The 26,421-nt window shown below is 56.0% G+C and overlaps 1 protein-coding gene across 4 annotated transcripts; it reads left to right on the top strand.

The window, feature by feature from the left end:
- Positions 1-1,640: 1,640 nt before the first annotated feature.
- Positions 1,641-21,585, top strand: FRMD6 (FERM domain containing 6). 4 transcript variants are annotated; one of them, XM_041410348.1, is made up of 15 exons: positions 1,641-1,732; positions 3,844-3,962; positions 10,563-10,748; positions 11,693-11,783; positions 11,909-11,988; positions 12,656-12,732; positions 13,579-13,765; positions 14,752-14,907; positions 15,442-15,507; positions 15,589-15,657; positions 16,329-16,503; positions 17,477-17,812; positions 17,892-18,017; positions 18,702-18,793; positions 18,875-21,585. In XM_041410348.1, the coding sequence occupies exons 3-15, from the start codon at positions 10,650-10,652 to the stop codon at positions 19,157-19,159; spliced, it is 1,839 nt and encodes a 612-aa protein (XP_041266282.1). In that variant the 5' UTR covers positions 1,641-1,732; positions 3,844-3,962; positions 10,563-10,649; the 3' UTR covers positions 19,160-21,585. The 4 variants fall into 4 exon arrangements, with proteins under 4 accessions (XP_041266282.1, XP_041266277.1, XP_041266258.1 ...); XM_041410343.1 differs by having other exon boundaries at positions 11,909-12,051; XM_041410324.1 differs by having other exon boundaries at positions 11,909-12,099.
- The last annotated feature ends 4,836 nt before the right edge of the window (positions 21,586-26,421 follow it).

Here is a 26,421-nt window from a genome sequence, read left to right as displayed (position 1 = left end):
CCGCCCCACAGCCCTAAAGTGATTTGTGGCTTCAGAGGAATGAGCTAAAGGGAGGCTTTGCTTGTGTTAACTGCAAGGGGGGTGGGGGGAGTGTTTCCAGAGGGAGTTTTGGGGGAAAAAAGACTTTTCTGGCTGGAATGACAGGCCCTGCTTGGACAGGATGCTCTCCATGCCCTTGGCAGTGGCACCAGTGGCTTTGTAAGGACTCGAGCAGGAGGTGTGGGGTAGAATCCCTCTCCCAGTTCCACCTGGCATGGACAGGAGGACGAGAGTGAGCCCAAACCCAGGGGACATCCAGCCCCAGCCCTGCAGAAAGCCAGGTTGTGTTTTTCCACGAGGAGAGCGGCGCGTCGGGCTCCCGTGCGCTGCCATAATGGAATTACCCAGCACGAGCTGTTGAGCTGCAAACAGATTTCAGCAAGGAGCGTCAGGGTGTTCACGGCAGAGCTGCTCTTTATTTAGGGCTGGGAACAAGCGGCTCCTCTCTCCCAGAGCCTCGGAGAGACTGCGGGGGCCGAGGCGGCCTCGCAGGTCAGCCCGAGGAACGCCTTTAGACAGTTAAAAGTGAGGAATAAATAACTCCTCCAAAAACAATCTCGCCAGATGGCACTTCTGAAGGAGGAGCGGCTCGGAGATGCTTTGCTGCTAATTTATGGTGCTGCTGCTGTTGCTATTCCGGGCCTGGGTCACCTATGGAGAGGGATCCGTGTGTGTGGATGTGTGTGCATCGGCTCCGAGGGGTGGCCAGGCCTCACACCTGTGAGCTCCACTCACCTTCATCCAGCTGTTTGTGGGGGATTTCATGGGAATGGGGTTTAATTCTGCTCCTGCTTCAACCTGAATCCTAAAAACTGGGATTCTGTGATCTCCCAGGGCTGGGGATACTGGGATGGGTGTGGGGTTACCCTACACAAGGGTGTTGCGACCCCCCCAGAGGACATGTGAGTCTATTCCCTGGGAGATCATAGAAACCCAGCGTTGTTTGGATTAGAAGAGACTTTAAAAAACCTCTCATTCCAACCCCTGTCTTGTGCAGGGACCTTCCACTAGCCCAGCTGGCTCCAAGTTCTGTCCAACCTGGCCTTGGACACTTCCAGGGATACAGGGGTGGCCACAGCTTCTCTGGGCACCCTGTGCCAGGGCCTCCCACCCTCACAGGGAAGGATTCCTCCCCAGTCTCCCATCCATCCCTGCCTTCTGGCAGTGGGAGCCATTCCCCCGTATCCAAACTCCCTCCCCAGTTCTCTTGGAGCCCCACTGGAAGGGGCTCTAAGCTCAGTCCAGGCTGGACACCCGGAGCTCTCCCAGCCCTCGGAGCCTCCTCCGGCCGTGCTCCCCGCGCTCCCCGCCGAAGGATGCTCCGCTCCGCTCCGCTCCCGGGCACCTTCGGTGGCTCCATCCCCAGGGCCGGTGCCCGTGTGCCCTCCCAGGGGATGCGATGCTCAGGCTCTTCCCAGAGCCCTTCGTGGGCCACCGTGGCGGCGTCCGCCCGGCTCCGCACTCCTCCTCCGGGGCCACCACTCGTCTCTCAAGCCCGGGACCACCCCGTTCCCGACCCTTTCCCCGCCGTCCCGGGCACGGCGCCGGGGCGGGAGGCGGCGCCGGTGCCGCTCGGGGCGGTGCGGGGCGGCCCGGGAAGGGGCNCGGCTCGGCTCGGCACGGCGTGGTTCGGCACGGCGCGGCTCGGTTCGGTTCGGCACGGCTGGCACGCAGCGCGCTCCCGCAGCCGCAGGTAGGTGCGTGCCCGGCGCCCCGCACCGCGCTCCCGCTCGGCTCAGCCCGGCTCGGCTCAGCCCGGTTCCGCTCCTTTCGGCTCGCTTCGCCTCAGCCCGGTCCGGCTCGGCTCGCCCCCGCGGGGCCGTGCCGCGGGTGGGCCCGGCGCGGCCGCTTGTTGCGCTCGGGGGCGAGTTGGAGCCGGAGCGGTGCGAGCGGCCCCGGCTGCAGGAATGCGAGTCATTTCCTCCGCCCGCCCGCGGGAGCTGCGGCTCCGCCGGAACCCCCCCACGGCCCCCGACGGCCGCGACACGGCCGCGACACCGCCGCGACACCGCCACGGCCACCCCGGACCCGCTCCGGCAAGGGGCGCGCTCCAGGGGCGCGCTCGCCCGCGGGACCCCTCGCCCCTGGGTCACACTGGTCCCCACATCTGCGGCACCCCTCGCCCCTGGGTCACACTCGTCCCCACATCTGTGGGACCCCTCGCCCCTGGTCACACTCGTCCCCACATCTGCAGCACCCCTTGCCCCTGGGTCACACTCGTCCCCACATCTGTGGCACCCCTCGCCGCTGGGTCACACTGGTCCCCACATCTGCAGCACCCCTCGCCCCTGGGTCACACTCGTCCCCACATCTGTGGGACCCCTCGCCCCTGGTCACACTCATCCCCCCATCTGTGGGACCCCTCGCCCCTGGTCACACTTGTCCCCACGTCTGTGGGACCCCTCTCCGCTAGGTCACACTCGTCCCCACATCTGTGGGACCCCTTGCCCCTGGTCACACTCGTCCCCACATCTGCGGGACCCCTCGCCCCTGGGTCACACTGGTCCCCACATCTGCGGCACCCCTCGCCCCTGGGTCACACTCGTCCCCACATCTGTGGGACCCCTCGCCCCTGGTCACACTCGTCCCCACATCTGCAGCACCCCTTGCCCCTGGGTCACACTCGTCCCCACATCTGTGGCACCCCTCGCCGCTGGGTCACACTGGTCCCCACATCTGCAGCACCCCTCGCCCCTGGGTCACACTCGTCCCCACATCTGTGGGACCCCTGGCCGCTGGGTCACACTCGTCCCCACATCTGTGGGACCCCTCGCCCCTGGGTCACACTCGCCCACGGGTCTCGCTCACTCGTGCGCCGCCTTGTCCCCTCACCCACAGGTCTCACTCACCCGTGGGATCCTTTTCCCTGGGTGGCACTCACCCACAGGTCCCCTCACCCATGGGATGCCTTGCTTTCAGGTCACACTCACCCACAGGTCCTCTCACCTGTGGGTCACTGTCACCCACAGGTCCCCTCGTTCCTGGTTCACAGGTGCCTGTTGGTCCCCTTGCTCATGGGTGACACTCACCCACGGGTCCCCTCGCCCACAGGTCCCCTCATTCGTGGCTCACAGGTGCCCACAGGTCCCTTTGTCCCTGGGCCACACTCACCCAACTGTTCCCTCGCCCCTGGGTCACACATCCCCACTGGGTCCCCTCACCCCTGGCTCCTCTGTGCCTGTGCCAGCTCTTTTCTGTGGCTCATGGTGACCCACAGGTCCCCTCAGCCGTGCTTCCTGCCATCTCACAGGTTCCCAGACCTGTGATCCTCTCATCCACGGATCCTGCTGTCCCTGGGTCACAGCCACCTGTGGGACCCTGTTGTCCCCGGGTTCCCCTCACCCTCGGGTGCCCCCCACCCCGTGGAGCTGCTCCCTGCTGGTGTCACTGATGGCCCTCTGCGTTTCCCACCGGGAATGCCTGTCCCTGACTCGTTCTGGAAGCAGCCAGGATAAATCCATGCTGTCCTAAGCCAGGCTTTATCTGACCTGGTGCCCTCGTGGCAGCAGGAAAATTGGGCTGAGCTTTCCCAGGACCATCCTTGGTGTCCCTGTGTCCTTTGACTCGCCCGTGGGAGTGAGGCACATCCCAACCCTGCCGTGCCCCTGGCCCCCCGCCACCTTCCTGCCATCTCCCATTCCTGAATCCTCCTCTTCCTGCTCGTGGCCGGTGCCTTTCTGGCCATCAGGGTGTTTTTCCCTCTAAGCCAAACTCTGCTTTTCCAGAGCTGCTTCCGCGTGGCACCGATGGAGCTTTGCTGCTCTGCCTAATTCTGGGCTGGTTTGTGTTGGTGTTTTTCCACAGGGCTCGCTGTCCCTCTCCGAGTCTTGGATAGAGCTGGGATTAATTCAAGCTCTCTTGCCTGAAAGAGATGTTCCGTTTAAAATTCCCAATCCCGAAGGCATATTGGAGTTTGGTTCTAGGTACTGGATTTTTACTATCGGTTTTTAAAGGGGTTTCTTTTTTTTTTTTTTTAAACTGGGTTTATTCAGGCTCTTTAAACCCCGAGTCTGTAAGCAATTATTCCATTACATGAAAGTCAGGACGCTGAGAAAGATTAATTCAGACCAGATGTAAAAATAAATGGGAATTTGAAATTAAGATGATGTCAGTTCCCTCCTGCTAAAAAAAAAACCCGGCAGCCTTTGGACTCCAGATGGAGTATACAAACCATGGCGCTGGTTAAAATATCTGCCTGCTCCTTAATTGAGTTTTATACTGCTTTTTTTTTCGCCCCCTGACTGAAAAGTGGGCTTTGGATATTTTTCCCATAAAGCTTTCCCTGATTGTGGCCGGGGCAGGGAAGTTGATGGAGGCTGTGGCGTGGCTGAGGAGCTTTCCCAGCTGGAAAACTGGAGAGCGGCGCTGCTGAGGGAAGACAAATCTCCCTCTGCCCGCCCCAGGATTAAAAAAATCAGGAATTTGGTTTGGCTTTGTTTTGCTGGATTTGGAGCTGGAGGCGAGGACGCCACAGAGGGCAGCAGGAGCTCTGGATAGTCCAGGCATGGATTTGAATATTTTGGCATAAAATGGGGCTGACTTTTGGGTTCTTGTGTGTCTGCGAGAGCACTTTGCATCCCAGTTTTCCCCCCTCCACGTGCAGCAAGCACTGCACATTCCCCAGAGTGGGAATGGGTTTGGGCACCAATCCCACATAGAGTGAGCGGGATATTGGGAATGGGGCTCCCCAAAAGTGCCTCCTACTGGGAAGGAAGGGTTTACCCAGGGTCAGAGCATCTTGGGGGTGTGTTGTTATAGAAAATAATGTAAACGTTCATCATTGCATATTATTAATATTAATATTTACGTGGCATTATTAATTATTTAATATTCTATTGTTAATTACATTTAAAATATGACTTTAATTTCTAAATAGGGAGCTCCGTGGTTTGGAGACTCAGGGCTGTGCTTTCTGTGGTGCAGGGATTTGGGATGGTGACTCTGGCCCTCGGGGCTGCTTTGTGGTCCAGGCATCCCGCAGCCAAATCCCAAGGGATTTATGGCAGCTGCTGCTGGTGTGGGCTGCAGCCTGCCCACGGAGAGGGGAGCAAAGGCAGTGCTCCACATCCATGTGCAGCCTTGGGAGTGATGCCTGTCATCCTGGGAGTGGGAGCTCTGGGAGCTTTGGGCTTCTTGGTGCTGGAGAATGATTCCTAAAATGCCTGGGAACACCGTGGGACAGGCTCTGGAGCTGGATGGGAGAGCTGGGCTGCCCTGAGCACAACCCTCTCCAACCCAGTATGGATATTGTTCTAATCCCAAGGGCTCAGGCAAAGTTTCCTGGAAGGAAGTCTGATGGAAGGGGCTGGTTCTGGAGCAGAGGAGGGAAGAGGAAGAGCAGGCATTGTCCCTCCCCTCCCTGGAGCCCTTGCCAGGAGAAATCCATCTCTGTGTCCATCCCTGTCGGAGGCAGGGATGCTTTATTTATATTTTAGTGCTCCAGAGTCAGGGAATGAAGAGGCCTGGAGTGGCTCTGCTGTGGGCTGGATGGAAAATCAGCGCTTCCAGGCTGGATTCTGCTCCGTGCATGACGAGATAGGCAGGGCAGCAGCTTCCTGAGCTGCCATGGCTCAGCCTGTGTTTCCCCATGGAATGTGATGTCCCATGGGGCTCATCCCTAGCAGGAGGGGACATCATCCCATTTTTTAGGGTGATCCACCTGGCCCAGCCATTCCTGCTCACTGCTGTTGTCCCACTGCAGTCACCAAGGGGGAGGAGGATGAGGAAGAAGAAGAATGTTGAAGAGGTGAAAACGGGCAAGCTGCTGGAGGAATTTTCCTTGGAGAGGCTTTTTGGATACCCCCAGCACTTGGGGGCATCTGCTGAGGCTGGTGGGGGCTGGCCCCTGGCTGCCCAGGCTGAGTTTCTAGCATCCAAATAGCTTTTGTGGTGGATGAAGTAATGGAATATTTATAACTGAGTCCTTTTTCCCAGTGAAGGTCTCTTTCATCTGCCTCTCTTCATTAGGAGGAAACTGTTGAGTTCATGAAGAATTGGAGACAATTTTAATTACGGGGCAACCGCAAGCAGGAATTAATCTGGGTTTTGGGTTCGGAGAAGCTGCATTAAGGGACGGCCCTAAAACTTGTAATAACAGCTCTGTGCATACCTGTGCCTGTGATGTGGGGTGAGACCCACTCCAGACTCTTCAAAACAAGAAATTCCTGCCCCGTGAATTCATCTTCCCATCTCGCCCCGCGCTCCGGGCAGCCTCTGGCTGCGGGATGGCCCCTGCCTACGTGTGGGTCCTGGGCTGGATCCCTTCCCTCGCCCCTGGGGTGCTTCAGGAGGGCTGGAACAAAAGCCTGGAGGTGGCTTAGAATCAGGGAATCGTGGAGTTTTTTAGGTTGGAAAAGATCTCTAGGATTGTAATCAACCATTCCCCCAGCACTGCCAACGCCACCACTCACCCATGTCCCCACACGGTTGTTAAATTCCTCCAGGGATGGCAATGTCTGATAGGGCTGCATTCTTTTGAAAAGCGGATATTTTGGCAAGGAGGGGTGGATTTGGTTGATGGAGAAATGGACAGGATCTGCCTGAAGGCTGGATTGAACGGGGTGCACTGGGATGTCTGGTGGGTACCACAGAGGGACAAACCTGACCCAAACCCACAAGGATGGAGACTCATCCGCTTCCTTTAAATCCATTTAAACCCACGGAGAGAGAAAAACACTGCCCATCCACTCAACCTCGCTTCACACTCACAGAACCTGGAAGAAAACCCCACCTCAGCCAGCAAGTTCAAACCATATTCAATCCCCACCCTGGAATTACATCCAAATTTCTATTTCTGACGAGATCCTGCTCCAGCACCTCCATCTGAACCAATCCCAGGCTCTGCCTGCCCTCGGATGTGTTTGCAGGACCCCGGGATGAACAAATCCCTCGCCGAGTCAGCAACGCCAGCCCCGGCTGCTTTTCCTGGGTTTTTTGCGGGATGTTTTCTTTGCAGCGGAGCTTTGCGACGGGATTTATCCCATGGCATCAGCACCAGGGAGGGAGACAATATTCCAGCAGCCTGGGCCTGGAAAACACAGTGGATCGAGGAATTTTCTCAGCTCTGGAGTCATGAGCACTTTGCAGTGTCTTCCTGTGGAGTTTTATTGCTCTTTTCCCCATAGCAGGGAAAACATGGCTGGAAGACCTGGATCTCCTCACTCTGCTGATCCATGCCCAAGTCCTCATTCCCAATGTTTTTTCCAGCTGACTTTGGATGGAAAACCCTTTGGAAGACTGCCTGGAGTGGAGGTTCCTATTGGAGTGTGGGGTGATCTGTGTCACCCCATGTGCTGTGGGGCAGTCCAGGGGGGCTCTCCCTCCAATCCAGGATCTTTCCAGCTTGGGACCTGGAAGGTTGGGCTAGATCTTTAAAGGTCCTTTCCAACCCAAACCATTCCATGCTTCCATGTTTGTGCCTCCTATCAACACTTCCTCTGGAGCAGCAGTGACTCAGCGAGGGCAGCGGCGCGGGGTCCCAGGGAATCAAAGCCCACATTGTGGGAATGAGCAGCAGATGCCTGGAAAGAATTTCCCGGCGTCTGGCCGGGGCTGCTGCAGGCACAACACCCTGGAAAGGGCTTTGTGTGTCCCCTGCTGAATCCCTGCAGCTCCCAGGGCTGCCAGAGCCCCTGGGAAGCACCTGGAACTGAGGGAATCTCCATAGGGACCGTCCCTGTGTGGTGGGCTGATGGAATGTTCCCATTCAGCAGCAAGAGCTGGGATGTTTTCTGTACAAATACCAAAATACACGGTTTGGGGTTGGGTGGTTTTTTCCTCTCCCATGTCTGTGCTCTGCTGACGCCAGCTCGTGTGGTTTAATCCCTGGTGCTCTGGGATCAATCCAGGCTGCAGGAGGAGGAAATGCAGTGGCTGGTGTGGGGATGAACAGCCCCAGAATGCCAGAGAGGGACAGGACAAGAGGGAATGGTTTAAAACTGGCAGAGGGCAGGGTTAGTTGGGATATTGGGAAGGAATTCTTGTCTGTGAGGGAGGAGAGGCCCTCAGGAAGCTGAGGCTGCCCCATCCTTGGAAGTTTTCCATTCTGGACAGGATTTGGAGCACCCTGGGATAGTGGAAGGTATTCCTGCCCATGTGAGGGAGAGAACCCCAGTGATGGATTCTCCAGTAGCTCAGCAGTGGGTGCTGCCCACGGCTGGAATTTTGATCCAGCTGCAGCCCCCAGAGCTGCCACGGGAAGAAGCTCTCATGCACCCCCGGGACTTGAGGAGCCCTGTGGGTGGGAGCAGGACACGGAGGGTGCTGCAGGAGCCCCGGGACACGGCCCCTCCCCAGCCCAGCCCGCGCAAGTCGCATCACGCCGGTGCCCGGGAGCTGCCGGCGCCCGGCCGGGCCGGGCCGTGCCAAATTCCTTCAGCCCCGCTCCGTGCGCGCCGGGATCTTCAATGAGCCCTGAAACCAACCCGGCTCCCGTTGGGATCGGCCACGGCGGGCACGGCCTCAGAGCGTGGGTGCCATGGAGAGGTGCCAGGCACGGCCACGGCGCAGAGCTGTGGTGCAGGGATGCACTGCATGCATCCAGCTCAATGCATGGGTGCCACAACGCATGGCTGCAATGTGTAGGTGCAATGCATGGTTGCGCATCTGTGTTGCGTGGATGCAATGCCTAGGCGCCATGATGTTCCAGCTCAATGCGTGGATGCCGCAATGCACAGGTGCAATGCATTGGCGCCATGATGTTCCAGCTCAATGCGTGGATGCCACAATGCATGGCTGCAATGTGTATGTGCAATGCATGGCCAGTTTGATGCACAGATGCGATGCATGGATGCCATGAGGTGCCAACGCCATTCATGGATGCCACAATGCACTGATGCAATGCACCGATGTCATGATGCACTGCTGCAATGCACAGGTGCAATGCATTGGTGCTGCGGTGTTCCAACTCAATGCCTGGATGCCACAATGCACGGGTGCAATGTGTAGGTGCAATTCATGGCCTGGTTGCACATCTGTGCTGCACAGATGCAATGAATAGATGTCCTGAGATGCCAGCACAATTTATGGATGCCACACTGCAGTGCTGCAATGCACAGGTGCAATGCATTGGGGCCATGATGTTCCAGCTCAATGCATGGATGCCACAACATGAGTGCAATGTGTAGGTGCAATTCATGGCCAGGCTGCATGTCTGTGCTGCACGGATGCAATGCATAGGTGCCACAATATTCCAGCTCAGTGCATGGATGTCGCACTGCCATGCTGCAATGCACAGGTGCAATACATTGGTGCCGTGATGTCCCAACTCGATGCATGGATGCCACAATGCATGGGTGCAATGTGTAGGTGCAGTGCATGGCCAGGTTGCACATCTGTGCTGCGCAGATGCAATGAATGGATGCCATGAGGTGCCAATACACTTTGTGGAGGCCACAATGCAGTGATACTATGTACAGATGCCATGATGCACTGCTGCAATGCACAGATGCAATGCACAGGTGCCACAACATTTCAGCTCAATGCATGGATGCCACAATGCATGGATGCAGTGGAGGGCCACGATCCACACAGGTGCAACACAGAGAATCTGTGATGCACCAGCACGATGCATGGGTGCAATGTGCAGGTGCAGTGCATGGCCAGGATGCAGGGATGCAATGCATGGGTGCAATGCACATTTGAAATCCAGGGTCCACGACGCACGGACACAGCCTCTGTGCTGCAGTCCCAGAGTGCCCTGGCCATGGGAAAGCATCGCCTCCGGATTTCCCAACTTCTGCAAAACCCCAGGAGCCACCAACAAAAAGTCACCTCAGGGCACTTTTCCCCAAGCTGCTGCAGGAATTCCAGGCTTTCGGAAGCCAAAGGCGCTTCCATTTAGACCAAAGCAAATATTTGGTGACGAGGGAGACACTCTGCTGTCCGGGTGCCAGCGTAAATCTGGGCTAGGAAAGGGCTGAACTAGGTCAGAGTTTAAAGTCCTTCCTCATGGTGTCACGTGGGAATTCGTGTCCTCGTGGATGGTGGGGGTAAAAAGTGCTTTGGGAATATTCACCCTCGGAAATGAGAATTTCCTGGGGTCAGTGTTAGGATGGATTTGTTGGCTCTGAATGGCAATGCCAATCTGCAAATCCCTGCTGGTGCTTGGATTGTTGAGTAAAGAGTCAGAACTGGGGGGAAGGATGCTGGAGGGGATGTGGGGATCCTCTTAGGAGACTCCGCAGCGTTTCCTTTCCTTTCCATGGCTGGCAGGGAAACCTCCCACTTCCAGCACCGCTCCTTACTGGCCCAGCTGGGTTATTCCCAGAGGATAAACTTCTGTTTATTTAAATTACGCCAGAAAAGCCTTTCCTGAGGTTTTCCTGAACCCGAGCCGGGATAATCAAACTGCTGGCTCTGGTTTTCGGGGGTGCCTGTGGTGGGGTGTGCTCAGGGGCTTTGGGGGACACCCCAACCATGAGCCCACACCGTGTGGGGACACGCTGGTGGGTGGGAAGGATGGGGGGATGCATCTGGGAAGCCGAGGGTGCCGTGCCCAGGGCTCACCCCCTTTTTTCCCACAGGGATGGCACCCGCAGAGCCCGAGGCTGCCCCGGCCCGCCGGTGAGGTGCCCCCCAGCAGCCACCCCGAGCCCCCTGGCCAGAGCACGATGAACAAGCTGCCTTTCCACAACAACAGAGTCATGCAGGACCGGCGCAGCGTGTGCATCTTCCTCCCCAACGACGACTCCCTCAACATCATCATCAACGTAAGGGACGCCCCCTCCCCAGCCTGACGTTTCCTTCGCCCCCCCGGGGTCGTGTTTTTTACGCCCTGGCTTCGCTCCTGGGTTTCCTCTGGAGCCTGCCTGGCCTCGCCCTGCCGGGGAAATGCACATGAGTTATTCCCCTGGAGGCTGCAGGGGTGTTTTGCGCTCTCCTGAGTCTCCTTGATCCATGTGATGCTGGCAGCAGCGGGGTTTGGGGAGGGTGACCTGCTGCTTGGCATCCCAGGGCATGGCACCAGCCCCATCACTCCACTAATCCCTTCTGGATGGCTCTTCAGCCTCCTCTAGCCCAGGGAATAAACAGGATGGCGTTTGGCTCTGGTTGGCATGGGGCATTGAATGTGAAATTCCCCCAGTTTTTGTTGTTTTTTTGTTAATTCACCCCCACCCAGTCAGGAAAATGTTGAAATTCCTGTCAGGACTTAAAGGGAGCTTATAAAAAAAAGATGGAGAGAGGTTTGGAAAGAGGCGGATAATGATAGGATAAGGGGAATGGTTTTAAACTTAAAGAGGAAAGATTTAGATTAGATAATAGAAATAAATCCTTGCCTAGGAGGGTGAGGAGGCTGTTGCACAGGTTTCTCAGAGAAGCTGTGGCTGCCCCATCCCTGGAAGTGTCCAAAGCCAGGTTGGATGGGCTTGAAACAGCCAGGGATGGTGGAAAGTGTCCTTGGGGTGGAATGAGACTCTGAATATTCTGACTTCTGCCCCCAAAACATCTCCCCAGTTCCTTCACCACCTGCTGCTCTTGAGCTGCCCCTTGGTCCTCTGAGCATCCCACCCCTGGCAGAGCTCTGGTCCAGGCTTTGGGACCACTCTGAGCCCCACAGCCCATCCTGTCACCCCCACCCTGCTCGGGGTCCTGCCGAGGAGTTTGGTGGGCACAGATGCAGCCAGGGCTCATTTCTGGGTTTTTTTTTTTACAGGTGAAGATTTTGTGCCAAGAGTTACTGGTGCAGGTGTGCGACCTCCTGAGGCTGAAGGATTGTCACCTCTTCGGGCTCAGCGTCATCCAGAGTAAGTGTGACAATTAACACTTTTGGTGACGAGGAGGTCACAATTCCCCATCCCCCCTCACTAATGGGTCACGGTGGGAGGCAGGGGACACCTGGGGATGCTGATGCCACCTCTGTCCCTCGCAGACAATGAGCATGTGTACATGGACCTGGCCCAGAAACTCTACAAGTACTGCCCCAAGGAGTGGAAGAAGGAGGCCAGCAAGGTCAGCGGTGAGGTCTTGCATGGAGAGCTGACGGCAGTAAGGCCACCTCTGTCCCCGTCACAGGTCACTTCCAGGACCCGGGAATGCTGCCAAGGGCTGGGGGCGCATTTGGTCAGTGTGGGGCTGGGGGGTGGATGTGCAAAATCACAACCCTGGGGTTGTCACTCTAAGTGCCACCATGTGCCCCAGCTGGGGGTGCATCCTCCACACTCTGTCCCTGGAGCTCTGGGGTTTTTTTTTCCTCTGATTTTTCTTTCCCTCCCTTATCCTTCAGCTGAATTTTTGAGGTCCCTTCTTTCAAATTCTAAAATCAGTTTGGGTTTTTTTTTCTCCCCAAAGCACCTTTTCATTCTTTCAGTGCTCAGGGGGTGGTGTCCAGGCTCGAGTGCTGGTGGATGATGGTCTGGGAGAGGGAGAGCAGCAGTGAGGTGTTGCAGAACTCCTGGGCTTGTCACACCCAGCCTTTTAAAATCCAAATCCCCTTCCTTTCCAACATTTTATGTGGAAAAATGGGCGCCAGACTCTTAACTGAGGAACAAAAGTGCCATCAGTGCCGTGGGGGGCAAGGGGTGGCTGTGACAGACATGACCCCAGAGAGCTGAGGTGAGGGGCTGGGGTGTGATGCTGGGATTCCCAGGGGGATTCCTGAAAACCTCCTCCATTCCAGGGCATCGACCAGTTTGGCCCCCCCATGATCATCCACTTCCGAGTGCAGTACTACGTGGAGAACGGGCGGCTCATCAGGTAGGGCATGGCCCCCTGCCCGGCACCTCGGGGGGCTGAGACCTCCCAAAAGCTGGGGCTGCTTATGGCTGGGTGCTGAGTGCTTTCTCACAGGGGCAGGTGGGCACATTGCCCCCAGACAAAGCCTTTTTGGGGGGTGGGGATTATTGTATTTGGGTTGCCCCCAGATGAAGGGAGGAGTGATGAATCTGAGTCCGTGTTCTCAGAAGGCTAATTTATTATTTTATGATCTATATTGCATTAAAGAATACTAAACTATACTATACTAAAGAATACAGAAAGGATACGTAGAGAAGGCTCAAAAGATAATAATGAAAACTTGTGCCTCTCCCCAGAATCCCAACACAGCTTGGCACTGATTGGCCATTGAGTCAAAACACTCACAGCAGAAATCCAGTGAAACAATCACCTGTGGGTAAACAATCACCAAACACATTCCAAAGGAGCAAAACACAGGAGAAGCAAATCAGATAATTATTGTTTTCCTTTTTCTCTGAGGCTTCCCAGCTTCCCAGGAGAAAAATCCTGGGCAAAGGGATTTTTCCAGGAAATGTGAATGCCACAGGGGACGATGTGTTTGGGGGTTTAGCACAGCCTGATTTGAACTTACCCATGGCTGGGTGGGAGCTGCAGCTCCTGCCTTGGGGCTAAAATGATTCCCAGGGCTTTGGGGACACAGTGTCCCCTGCTCAGACTTTTTGAGGGGGTTACTCCACCTGCCTGGTGAAGCGGCTGCACCTTTGCAGGATTTTAATAGGGAAGAGGGAACAAAACCCTTCAGTGAGGCTTCCCGGCGGGTGTCCCCTGGCTGTTCACTCCTCCCTGTGTCCCCTGTCCCCATCCCAGTGACAGGACAGCTCGGTACTACTACTACTGGCACCTGAGGAAGCAGGTGCTGCACTCCCAGTGTGTGCTGAGGGAAGAGGCTTATTTCCTGCTCACCGCCTTCGCCCTCCAAGCCGACCTGGGGGACTTCAAGAGGAACAAGCACTACGGGAAATACTTCGAGCCCGAGGCTTATTTCCCTGCCTGGGTAAGAAATCCTGCTGTGCTCCCTGCTCTGGGCTCCTCTGGCTGCATCCCGGGTTAGTCCTGGTTGTGAATAACCTGGGACAGCTGTGGGGGTGGAACAGCTGTGGCTTGGGGCTGCAGGGATGCTCCTGAGGGATTCTCTGCAGGCATTGCGCCACCAGCATCAGGGGTAGCCCTTTGGGACTGGTGGCACAGAATCCCAGAGTGGTTTGGGTTGGAAGGATCATGAAGATCATCCAGTCCCACCCCCTGCCATCCCACCAGCATCAAGGGCAGCCCTTTGGGGACTGGTGGCACAGAATCCCAGAGTGGTTTGGGTTGGAAGGATCATGAAGATCATCCAGTCCCACCCCCTGCCATGGCAGGGACACCTTCCACCATCCCAGGCTACTCCAAGCCCTGTCCAGCCTGGCCTTGGGCACTGCCAGGGATCCAGGGGCAGCCACAGCTGCTCTGGGCACCCTGTGCCAGGGCCTGCCCACCCTCCCAGGAAAGGATTTCTTCTCAAAATCCCATCCATCCCTGCCCTCTGGCAGTGGGAGCCATTCCCTGTGTCCTGTCCCCATCCATTCCCTGTGTCCTGTCCCTCCATCCCTTGTCCCCAGTCCCTCAGCAGCTCTCCTGGAGCCCCTTCAGGTGCTCGAAGCTCCCCCTGGTGCCTTTTCTTCTCCTTCCCAACCCCTTTACTTGGTTTTGCCCCAAAATCTGCCCGCTTCTCCTTTTTTCACACACGTCACTGAGGAGCGGTGGCCTGAGCCCATGTGTGACTCTCCCTGCCCCAGCACAGGTGTCACCATGGAATGGCCACATGGAGCACACTTCCCAGCGGGAAATCCTGCTGGCAAGAAGTCACTGGCTGCTGTAATTACTTTATTTTTGCTCGGAGATGTCTAGAGCAAAGCTCCAATTTGCCCTTCTCCCTTGACACCACCACTGCCAGGGGCCAGCACAGGGCAGCTGGACAAGCTTCTTTCCCCCTCCACGCAGGTGGTTGCCAAGAGGGGCAAGGATTACATCCTGAAGCACGTCCCCAACATGCACAAGGACCAGTTTGCCCTGACAGCCTCAGAAGCCCATCTCAAGTACATCAAGGAGGCCGTCAGGCTGGACGACGTGGCCGTGCACTACTACAGGTTGTACAAGGTGAGCCCTGGCCCTGTGGCTGTTGGGATCTGAATTTTGGGAATGCCCTCCCTGAGAAATACGTGCCGGTTTTTTTCTCTCCAGGGAAGAAAGCAGTTTGTTTGTTGTAGGAGCGTGGGGTGTTTTATTTGACTCTCAGAATGGTTTGGGTTGGGAGGGGGCTTAAATCCCATCCTTAAATCCCCCGCACACCTTCCACTATCCTAGGGTGCTCCAACCTGGCCTTGGACACTTCCAGGGATCCAGGGGCAGCCACAGTTTCTCTGGGCACCCTGTGCCAGGGCCTCACCACCCTCACAGGGATAATTTCTTCCTCACATCTAATCTAAACCTCTTCTCTTTTAGTTCAAAAGCATTTCCCCTTATCCTGTCACTCTCTGCCTGTGTCCAAAGTCACTTTCCATTTTTAATTTGCCACATTAATCATAGAATAGTGACTGGGGTGATTGTGGGAGGATCCCTGGGCTGAGGTGGGGTGGATTTATCCACTTCCTGCTGCAAATTGTGTATTTAACAGCATTTTTTCCCCCTTAGGACAAAAGGGAAGTGGAGGCCTCCCTGACCCTGGGGCTGACAACACGGGGCATCCAGATTTTCCAGGTAGGTAATGAAGGTGATGGCTCAGCTCAGCCATGCCCCTGCCAGAATCCTCAGCCATGGCTCCCTCTCCTCTTTTTGCAGAACCTGGATGAGGAAAAGCAGCTGCTCTACGAATTCCCGTGGACAAACGTGGGGAAACTGGTGTTTGTGGTGAGTGCCACCATCTCCACCTGGAGCACTTCCAGCTTCCAGCGCCAGGGTCCTCAGCACAGGAAGGACATGGAGCTCTTGGAGCAGCTCCACAGAGGGCCACGGAGATGGAGACTATTCCCTATGGAGCCAGGCTGGGAGAGCTGGGGGTGCTCACCTGGAGAGGAGAAGGCTCCAGGGAGAGCTCAGAGCCCCTGGCAGGGCCTGAAGGGGCTCCAGGAGAGCTGGAGAGGGACTGGGGACAAGGCATGGAGGGACAGGGCACAGGGAATGGCTTCCCACTGCCAGAGGGCAGGGATGGATGGGATTTTGGGAAGAAATCCTTCCCTGTGAGGGTGAGAAGGCCCTGGGTGTTCAGAGCGTGTTTAGAGCAGCTGTGGCTGCCCCTGGATCCCTGGAAGTGTCCCTGGCCAGGCTGGACAGGGCTTGGGGCACCCTGGGATGGTGGAAGGTAGAAAGGGTTGGACTAGGTGGTCTTTAAGGTCCCTTCCACCCCAATCCCCTCGTGGTTCCACCATCCCCGGGCGGGGCATCTCCTGGGCGTGGGACGCGTTTGCACCGCCTGGCAGCGGGCGATGGCAACCCGGGCGCTGCTGAGGAGCTGCAGCAGGGCTGGGTGAGAACTGCAGCCTTCTCCTCTCGGGGGCTGACCCCTCCCTTGTCCCACGCAGGGCAAGAAGTTCGAGATCCTGCCGGACGGGCTGCCCTCGGCCCGCAAGCTCATCTACTACACGGGCTGCCCGCTGCGCTCGCGCCACCTCCTGCAGCTGCTGAGCAGCAGCCACCGGCTCTACATGAACCTGCAGCCCGTGCTGCGCCAGGTCCGCAGGCTGGAGGAGAACGAGGGTACGTGCTCCCGGCCCCAGTCCCGCCAGGACAGGCTCCCACGGGGTGTGTACACCTGTAAGAGCTCCTGGTTCTTCTGATTCGGGATGGCGAGCCCTGCTGCCGTCCCTGGTGTCCTGGTTCTGCTTCAGCACGGCTTTCCCAGTGTCCCTCATCCTTGTGAAAGCATAAGGTCTTCTTCCTGTTCTTTTCTCTCCTCGTCTTCTCTTTCTCTTCCTCATCTTCCTCTTTCCCCTCTTCCTCCTTTTCTTATTTGTTCTTCTTGTCCTGCTCTTGTTCATCCTCCCCATCTGCCTCAACTACTTCTTCTTTCTCATCCTTTTCGTATTTTTTTCTTGTCCTCTTCTTCTTCCTTGTTCTCATCTTTATCCTCTTCTTTTGTTTTCCTCCTCATCTTTTTCTTCCATGTCCTCCTCATCTTCCTCCTTCTCATCTTCATCCTACTCTTTTCTTGTTTTCTTCCTTCTCTTCCTTCTCTTCCTTCTCTTCCTGTTTCTCTTCTTCCTCTTCTTTCTCTTCGTCTCCCTCCTCCTCCTTCTTGCTCCTTTCTCGTCCTTCCCCTTTTCATCTTCCTTTCTCTTCCTTATTCTCCTCTTTCCTCTCCTCTTCTTTCTCCTCATCTTCTTCCACCTTGTTTCATCGTCTTGCTCCTCCTCCTCGTCATCTTCTACCTTGTTTCATCTTCTTTCATCTCATCCTCATCTTCTTCCATCTCATCCTCATCTTCTTCCTCCTCATTTATTTTCTTCTTTTCCTGCTCCTCCTTATTTTCTGTCTTCTTCTTCCTCTTCTTCCTCCACATCTCTTCCTCCTCCCCTTCTCCCTCCTCCTCTGGGACAGAGCTGTCTCCAGCTGTGCCAGGGCTCGGGTGACAATTCCTCTATGTTCCAGGGCATCCATGCCCTTCCAGGGGGTCCAGTTTGCCCCGGGGGGTGTGTCGTGGGAATCACACTGATTCCGTGCCCCCCTACAGAGAAGAAGCAGTACCGGGAATCCTACATCAGCGACACGCTGGACCTGGACATGGAGCAGCTGGAGAAGCGCTCGCGCGCCAGCGGCAGCAGCGCCGGCAGCATCCGGCACAAGCGGCTGTCCCGGCATTCCACCGCCTCCCACAGCAGCTCCCACACCTCCGGCATCGAGGCCGACCCCAAAGCCCGGGAGATGGGGCCCGAGGACGGCTTCTCCGGCGCCGGCGCCCACCGCAAGCTGAGGACCTGCAGCTCCATGACCAGCCACGGCAGCTCCCACACCTCCGGCGTGGAGAGCGGCGGGAAGGACCGGCTGGAGGAGGATTCCCAGGACGACGGTGGGTCGTGCGGGCGCTGGGGTTGGGGGGTGCTCTGAAGGGGCACGGCTGACTCGTCCTGGCTGGTGGTGTCCTGCAGAAATTGAGATGCTGGTGGATGACCCCCGGGAGCTGGAGCAGGCTGGGGAGATGGAGGTGAGCCCCGACATGTGCGTCTACATCACCGAGGACATGCTGCTCTCCCGCAAGTTCAACGGGCACTCGGGTAAGGAGGTGGTGGCCGCTTCTCTTCCCAATCCTCCGGTGCCAGTCACGCCTTTGGGAGCTGGGATGAGGTGGTCTTCAAGGTCCTTTCCAAGCCTGCTCATTCCGTGGTTCTTTGGTGTTTGGCGGAGGTGTCCGTTTGGGTTGCTGGGAAAAACTCTTCACTCAGTGGGTTGAAGGAGAGATGGGGTAAAGAAAAGAGGAACCTCTCTCAAGTTGTGCCAGGGGAGGTTTGGATTGGATATCAGGGAAAATTTCCTCACAGAAAGGTTTGTCCAGCCCTGGCACAGCTGCCCAGGACAATGGTGGAATCCCTGGAGGGATTTCAAAGCGGTGTGGATGTGGCACTTGGGGACACGGGTCAGTGGTGGCCTTGGCAGTGCTGGGGAACAGTCAGACTCCATGATCATCTCTGGAGCTGTGCCTGCACCCAGAAAGTCACTTGCGGCTCTGAGCTGGGAGCTACTGGGAGGTCTTTGGGGATTCCAGGCTCCCTGGGGACAGCTTTGGGTGCCACTTTGGGGTAAATTTGGGATGCTTTGTAGGCCAGGCTGTTTGCAGGTGGAGCTGTTGGGCTGAAGGCACCGCGTTGCGCCGAGGGAACCTTTGTCCCCGTGGACAGCAGGGGTGGATCCCAAGAGAGCTGAGCCACCCCAAAATAACCTTTGCACCCTCCTTCGTGCAGGACTCATCGTGAAGGAGATCAGCTCCTCCACCTCCAGCTCCTCGGAGACGGTGGTGAAGCTGCGGGGGCAGAGCACCGACTCCTTACCCCAGGTACGTGGGACGGGGGCTTTGGGATTCCCCAACCCCGGGGGCTCCCTGGCAGATCCTGATCCTCCTCTTGGCTTTTCCCAGACAACGTGCAGGAAACCCAAGACGTCGACAGACCGGCACAGCCTGAGCCTGGATGACATCCGGCTCTACCAGAAGGACTTCTTGCAGCTGGCCAACCTGTGCCAGGACACGGCGCAGAGCTTCACCTTCGGCTGCGCCCACGGCCTGGACGAGGACGGGCTCTACTGCAACGGCTGCCTGGCCCAGCAGTGCATCAACATCCAGGACGCCTTCCCCGTGAAAAGAACCAGCAAATATTTCTCCTTGGATCTGACCCACGACGAGGTGCCCGAGTTCGTGGTCTGAGCGTGGGGAGGCTCCGGCGCCGCCTCGCCCCAGCCCTGCCCTGCTCCCTGCACAGCCGGTGCTGGATGAGGGGCAGGATGGGCATCCCCGGGCACGGAGTGCATTCCAGAGGAGTTTGTGCCAAACACAAGTTGTCTTATTCCGACTGGCAGGAGCGCAGCTCAGCTGGAGCTGGCGGAAGCCCAGCTGTGTCTTCTCGTGGCCTCTCTCCCCCTCCTTGCCCCCAGGTCACTCTGGGGTGGCTGGAAAGTGCCAGACTGTCGTGTTCAAGCCAAGCCAAAGAAATGTAAATAACCCTAAAGGCCAGTATGGGAAGGGAGAATTAAGCAATAACCAGCCAGGGATCTCCGGGCATGGTGATGTTCCATGGAGGAAGGCATGGCCAGCAGCTCCTGGGGCAGAGCATGATCCCAGTTTTTCCAAAAACACGTGCTGGAGGTCAGGCCACAGCAGTCCCAGCCAGGTGGATGATGGCTGGAAGCTCTCAGAGCCATTTGCAACTTGTTTTTATATTTTTCTCTTTTTTTTTCTATGTATTTTTTTTTTGGAAGCAAAACCCCAAAAAAAAAAAAAAAAAAAAAAAAAGAACCCACTCTCCCAAAAATAAAAAAGAAATCAAAGCAGGATGGAAAAAAATAAATCCTCTATAAGTATAATGCAATAATGCATCCCAAACATTGAGTATCTAGAGAATACATATATAAATATATCAAGGTATGTATGTTTATATATGTCTGGATCTTATAGACCCATTTGCATTTTACTCCTGCTCTGAAACACCTTTTATACAAAGGATCTGCCTTTCTTCTTTCATGAACTCTAGTAACAATCCTATCTTTTTTTTTTCTTAAGCACTAAGGTGAGAAAACAGACTTTTCTCTCAAGGAGAATGTGCATCCTTGCCTTGTCCCTGTGGCTCTTCCCACTCATTTCCCTTCTCTTTTCCCAAGGCTTTTAATGCGTCCTTAGGTGTCTTACAGCTGGAATAATTCTGCCAGAGGATGATGGTGACATGCTAGGAAAATCCAGGGGTGGTTTCTGAGTGTGTCCCAGGGAAGGCAGACAGCCCAGGTGGAATATTTGCCTATTGCAGAGTTAATTATCACAGCACAATGCCTTTGTAGTGGATATTTTTAATTAGAGTTTAGCCATTGACAGCCAAAGTTTTGCCATATTTTGATACACCACCGTTTTGTTTTTGTTTTTGTTTTTTTTTTTTTTAAACTGGAAGCTTTTCTTAAAAAAACAAACCAAAAAAAATTATAATTATTTTATAAATAAGCACAATCTTATTTTTATAAGAAATGTTGGGGGAGGGAGCTGAGAAACAGGAGCTGGTACCAAAAGAAATGGAGAGTAGCTATAGGCACAGTGCAAAAAAACCCCAAAATCTCTTGGGATGTTTGGGGTATGGGAGAGCTGCTGTGGGACTGTGGCACTGGCACCGTGCCCCCACCCCAGAGCTTGATCTGGCCCTGCCTGAGGGATTTTATGGGAAAAACATGTCAATATCCCATGTTGGCAGGGCAGGATGGTGGTCCCTAAAGCATCCTTATGTCCCTAAATCCACACAGGGCAGCTGGAGGGATGGGGATGCTGCTGGGGCTCAGGGCTGTGTGCCCCACTCTGGTTTGGGTAACGCCCCACCAAGTACCCCAAAAACCTCTCTTTGGGTGCTGGGGTGAGTCCAGCCCCCCACCCACAGCTGGGTTTGCAGTGTGTGCACCAGCAGGGTGAGTTTCCACGCTGGCACAGGCAGGAAAACTCCCCAAATTCATCCCCAGCCTCTTTTTCCCCCCTCTGCCAGCCTCTGGGTGCTCCCCATGGGACCCTCACCCTGCAGAAACACAGAGCTGGAGGGGAAAAAAGGGATAAAACGTGTCAAGAGATGCTCAGCTCTGCTGAAAAATGGGGAGGGGGCAGCCCCATCCCATTGCCCTGCATCCAGATTTGGGGTGGAGCAGTGGGGTTGGGAATGGGCTGGGATGGAGCTTGTCCCTACAAACAGCAGCAGTGCCAGGGAGCAGGGGGACACAGAGGTGCCATTTGGGCAGGGGGACACAGAGGTGCCATTTGGGCAGGGGGACACAGAGGTGCCATTTATTCCCAGTTTTCCCGCAGGTGGCCGTGCCCTCCTGCCCTTGGGGCTGTTCCCCCTGCAATAAGGAGCTGTCTGTCTGCACAAAATAATCCTTTCTGTGAAAGGATCTTTCCCATCAGGGCTGATGGGAGAGCCCAGTGACTGTGTTGCAAAAGGAGCAGAAAAAAAAGAAAAAGAAAAAAAAAAGAAAAAAAAAAAAGAAAAAAAAGGAAACTCAAGGAAAATCAAGCGAAAATCCCCGGAGCGAAATTCTTTTGTACCAATGAAGTTTGTTGTGTGCCTTTTGCAGTACGGCTGGACGTGACAATAAAGTGACAGTTGTTTGCATCACTTGGACTCTTGGAGATGTAAAATGCTCCCAGGTTTCAGGGGGAGACAGAGCAGGGCTGAATTTAAGGATAATCTTCCATTTACTGTGTTCTCTGCTCCGCTGATCCCAGCTCAGGTTAAGGCAACTCCTGCCTCAGGCAGGGCAGTGGATGGGCTGAGCCTTTCAGTCCTGATTTTTGCTGGTTTTTGCTGGGTTTTGGTGGTTTTTGTGGAAGTTCCAGCCAGTTCCAACACTCTAGAATTGGGAAGAGGCACAGGGGGAGCTCCTGAAGTGGGAGTGTGGAGTGTCCATAGTAGGGATCCTGGTGGGATGCTCAGGGGGTCCCCAGCCTTCAGGAGCTGTGGGATGGAGGGGTGACCCCCTCACTGTGGGATGGGGGGATGGAGGGGTGACCCCCTCACTGTGGGATGGGGGGATGGAGGGGTGACCCTCTCACTGTGGGATGGGTGAATGGAGGGGTGACCCCCTCACTTTGGGGTGGAGGGATGGAGGGGTGACCCCCTCACGGTGGGATGGGGGGATGGAGGAGGGACCTCCTCACTGTGGGATGGAGGGGTGACCCCCTCCCTGTGGGGATGGGGGGATGGAGGAGGGACCTCCTCACTGTGGGATGGAGGGGTGACCCCCTCCCTGTGGGGATGGGGGGATGGAGGAGGGACCTCCTCACTGTGGGATGGAGGGGTGACCCCCTCCCTGTGGGGATGGGGGGATGGAGGAGGGACCTCCTCACTGTGGGATGGAGGGGTGACCCCCTCCCTGTGGGGATGGGGGGATGGAGGAGGGACCTCCTCACTGTGGGATGGAGGGGTGACCCCCTCCCTGTGGGGATGGGGGGATGGAGGAGGGACCTCCTCACTGTGGGATGGAGGGGTGACCCCCTCCCTGTGGGGATGGGGGGATGGAGGAGTGACCCCCTCACTGTGGGAGGGGGGGATGGAGGGGTGAGCCCCTCACTGTGGGATGGGGGGCAGAGCCTGTGCCAGCCCCCAGAACCCCAATCCTGCCCCTCACCTCGGCAGGGGATGGGCAGCGCTCCGTGTGTGATGAGCGAGCCCGTCCTCCTCCTCCTCCCTTTCATCCCTCCTCTGCTCCTCGGGGACAGTGGGATGGGGATTTGGGGATGTGGGAGCAGCTCCCTGGTGAGTTTTCCCCAGGGGAGGAAGCTCCACAGCCTTGGCTCGGGATGTGATTCCGAGCAGGATCCTGAGCTGGTGTTTTTGGGTGGTACACGTGGATTCTCCAGTGTCCGATGGAATTTTTGGGATCCTTCCCCCTCCACAGCACCCAGGACCACCCTCCCATCTCCCTGGTGCTAATTAAACTCAGAACATAATTGGCCACTTCTTTTCCATGTGATTTTGGGCCAGGTTTGCTGATCCTGGCACCTCCTTCCTCCAGCCATGGAAAACTGTGGAAGGTACCAATTTCCATGTCCCCATTTCCAGTTTCTGGAGCATCTCTTGATCTTCAGTGGATTTATCCTCTCACAGGGAGAGGGTGCCAGGAAAAGGGGGAATGGCTTCCCACTGCCAGAGGGCAGGGATGGGTGGGTTATTGGGAAGGAATTCCTGCCTGGGAGGGTGGGGAGGAGCTGGAATGGAATTCCCAGAGAAGCTGTGGCTGCCCCTGGCTCCAAGGCCAGGTTGGAGCAACCTGGGACAGTGGAAGGTGTCCCTGCTCATGGCAGGGGTGGAATGGGATGAACTTTAAGATCCCTTCCAACCCAAACCACTCTGGGATTCCGCGAAGAAGATGATAATGATGATGATGATGATGATGGTGATGATGATGATGATGATGAAGAGCCTGTTTTCCAGCCTCAGGGAAGGCTCCACAGCGGTTTCTCCCAGCACACAGCACTGCCCTGTGGCCCTGGCTGCAGCCCTGTCCCATTTTGGGGTCCCTTGGCCATCCCCCCCTCCTCCATCCCCTGGCGTGGGGATGTGGGGCCGTGCCCCTCTGGAGTGCCCCCACTGCCCCTCCCCTGGCACCTTCAGCATCCACACTGCCAGGAGCATCCAGTGCCTTTTCCACAGGCTCCAGAAATAATTGCATGTTCCCAGCAAATTCCCTTTGTCCTCTAAAAATATCCCTCGGCCCCGGCGCTGACCGTCCGCGGGTCCGGGGCCCTAATTGCTGATTTCTGCTAAAATCCGACATTTTCAGGGCAGGAGGGAGGAGCACGAGGGAATGAGCCACTTCTGGGAGGGGGACTGCATTGTCTGCTGCTAAGTATAGCCTCCAGATTTCATGGCTGGCCTATAAAACCCCGGAATTTTCCTCAAAGCAGATGGGGAAGGGTTTGTCGCACCGGCCAGCCCCGTCTGGCGGGGGTGAGGAGGGGAGGGAGCTCTCCCTGCCCCTGGGCTGTGCTTAGAAAAGGCTAAATGGGGATGAATTTCATAAATCCCCCTCCCTTTGATGCCTTGACCTCCACTCCTGCTTCATCTCGGCGCGGGGGAGGTCCCCAGGGACCGAGGGAAAGGTCCTCGAGTTCCCATCCCCGGGATGCTCCCTGCTGCTCCAGCCCTCCTGCTGCTCTCTGCTGCCATTGCAGGGATTTAAACGCTGGCAAAAACAAAAAGCAAAAACAAAAAAGCTAACCAAACAAAAAAAAAAAAAACCCATGCAAACAAACAAACAAAAAAACCAAAACAAAACAAAAAAAAAAAAAAAACCCAAAAAAAACAAAAAAAAAAAAAAAACCCAAAAAAAACAAAAAAAAAAAAAAAACCCAAAAAAAACAAAAAAAAAAAAAAAAAACAAAAAACCCCCCAAAAAACAACAACAACAAAAAAAAGAAAAAAACCCAAAAACCAAACAAAAAACCCAAAAAACCCCAAAAACACACCCATAAAACCCTGCCCTGGGGCCATCTCTTCTCCAATCACTGCACTTCCAAATTTTGCAGCTCCCATCACGATTCCAGGCCGGCTGGAGAAGTCGGAGATTTGGGATCTGTAGGGGCAAAGCACCAGTTTTAGGGAGCAAAACGCACGCTAAAAAAAGGAAATGTTGCTGTGGTACCCTTAATTTGCTAATTAATTCCCCCCTCCCTGCTTTCTGCTGCTGTTCAGCAGGGATGGCTGTGCCCGGGTGGGTGCCTGGCACTGCCTCCTCTTTTTGTCAGCCCTCCCCAAAAAAAAAAAAGCACGGCTGGATGTGCCCATCAGCACCACCCCAGCCAGGCACCAGCGACTAACTGCCGATAATTACAAAAAATCCGTGGCTCTTTAGGGCATTTCTGGCACCCTGAAATCATCACTGGAGGCAGAGCTTTTAATTAATGCAGCCCCGCGGGTCCCCTGCGCTGCCTGGGGGTCACTGCGGAGGGTGGGGGGCTCTGCCAGATCCAGGGGGGTGCCAGGGCAGCAGGGACAGCTCTGGGTGGGTTTTTGGGGTGTCCCAGGTTGGTGCCAGGGCACAGGGATGGCTCTGGGTGGGATTTTGGGGTGTCAGGGTGATGTGCCAGCGCTGCAGGGACAGCTCTGGATGGGTTTTTGGGGTGTCCCAGGTTGGTGCCAGGGCACAGGGATGGCTCTGGGTGGGATTTTGGGGTGTCCCAGGTGGGTACCAGTGTGCAGGGACAGCTCTGGGTGGGATTTTGGGGTGTCCCAGGTGGGCACCAGGGTGCAGGGACAGCCCTGGGTGGGATTTTGGGGTGTCCTAGGTGAGTGCCAGTGCTTCAGGGATGGCTCTGGGTGGGATTTTGGGGTGTCTCAAGTGGGTGCCATGGTGTAGGAACAGCTCTGGGTGGGTTTTTGGGATGTTCCAGGTGGGTGAGCTCCCGCACCCCCCGTGCAGGGCAGCGGAGGAAATCAGTCATCGAAGGAAATCGGTCACCGAAGGAAATCGGTCACCGAAGGAAATCGGTCACCGGGGGTTGCTGTGGAAACGGGAGAAGCCCGGGCGGTGCCAGCGCGGCTCTGCCCAGCCCGGCCGGGGAGGGGACACGAGCCCCCGGTCCCCCTGCTGTCACCCTTCGGGATGCTCCCAAAAGGAGCTGCGTCCCGCGGTGCTGCTGCTGTGGGCGCTGCCACGGCTGGTTTGGGCTGGTTTGGGCTGGTTTGGGGCTGTTTTTTGCTGTTTGGGGCTGATTTGGAGCTGTTTTGGGATGTTTTGGGCTGTTTTGGGATGTTTTTGGGGCTGTTTCGGGATGGTTTGGGATGTTTTGGGGGTTGTGCCCCTCCCCACTTCTGCTGTGCTCCCTGCTCCCCCCCCTGCCCGAGGGACGCAGGAATTTCCTTTCATAAAACCATGGAATTCCAGAGTGGTTTGGGTTGGAAGGGGCTTTAAATCCAATCCCATCCCACCCCTGCCATGGCAGGGACACCTTCCCCCAGCCCAGGCTGCTCCAAGCCCCAGTGTTCAATCTTCCCTGGAACAATTCCAGGGATTTGGGGCAGCCCCAGCTGCTCTGGGCACCCTGTGCCAGGGCCTGACACCCTCCCAGGGATGGATTTCCATGAGGAAATACAGCTGGGGCTGGGGCAGATGGAGGAATACCTCCAAAACCTTCCTGCGTCCCGCGGTGCTGCTGCTGTGGGCGCTGCCACGGCTGGTTTGGGCTGGTTTGGGCTGGTTTGGGCTGGTTTTTGCTGTTTGGGGTTGGTTTGGAGCTGTTTTGGGATGTTTTGGGCTGCTTTGGGATGTTTTTGGGGCTGTTTCGGGATGGTTTGGGATGTTTTGGGGGTTGTGCCCCTCCCCACTTCTGCTGTGCTCCCTGCTCCCCCCCCTGCCCGAGGGACGCAGGAATTTCCTTTCATAAAACCATGGAATTCCAGAGTGGTTTGGGTTGGAAGGGGCTTTAAATCCAATCCCATCCCACCC

The sequence above is a fragment of the Onychostruthus taczanowskii genome, unplaced genomic scaffold (assembly GCF_017590055.1).
Source record: "Onychostruthus taczanowskii isolate IOZ18803 unplaced genomic scaffold, ASM1759005v1 scaffold100, whole genome shotgun sequence".
NCBI classification, from domain to species: domain Eukaryota; kingdom Metazoa; phylum Chordata; class Aves; order Passeriformes; family Passeridae; genus Onychostruthus; species Onychostruthus taczanowskii.
Note: the sequence above shows the minus strand (reverse complement) of the source record. Positions and strands in the feature narration are given on the sequence as shown.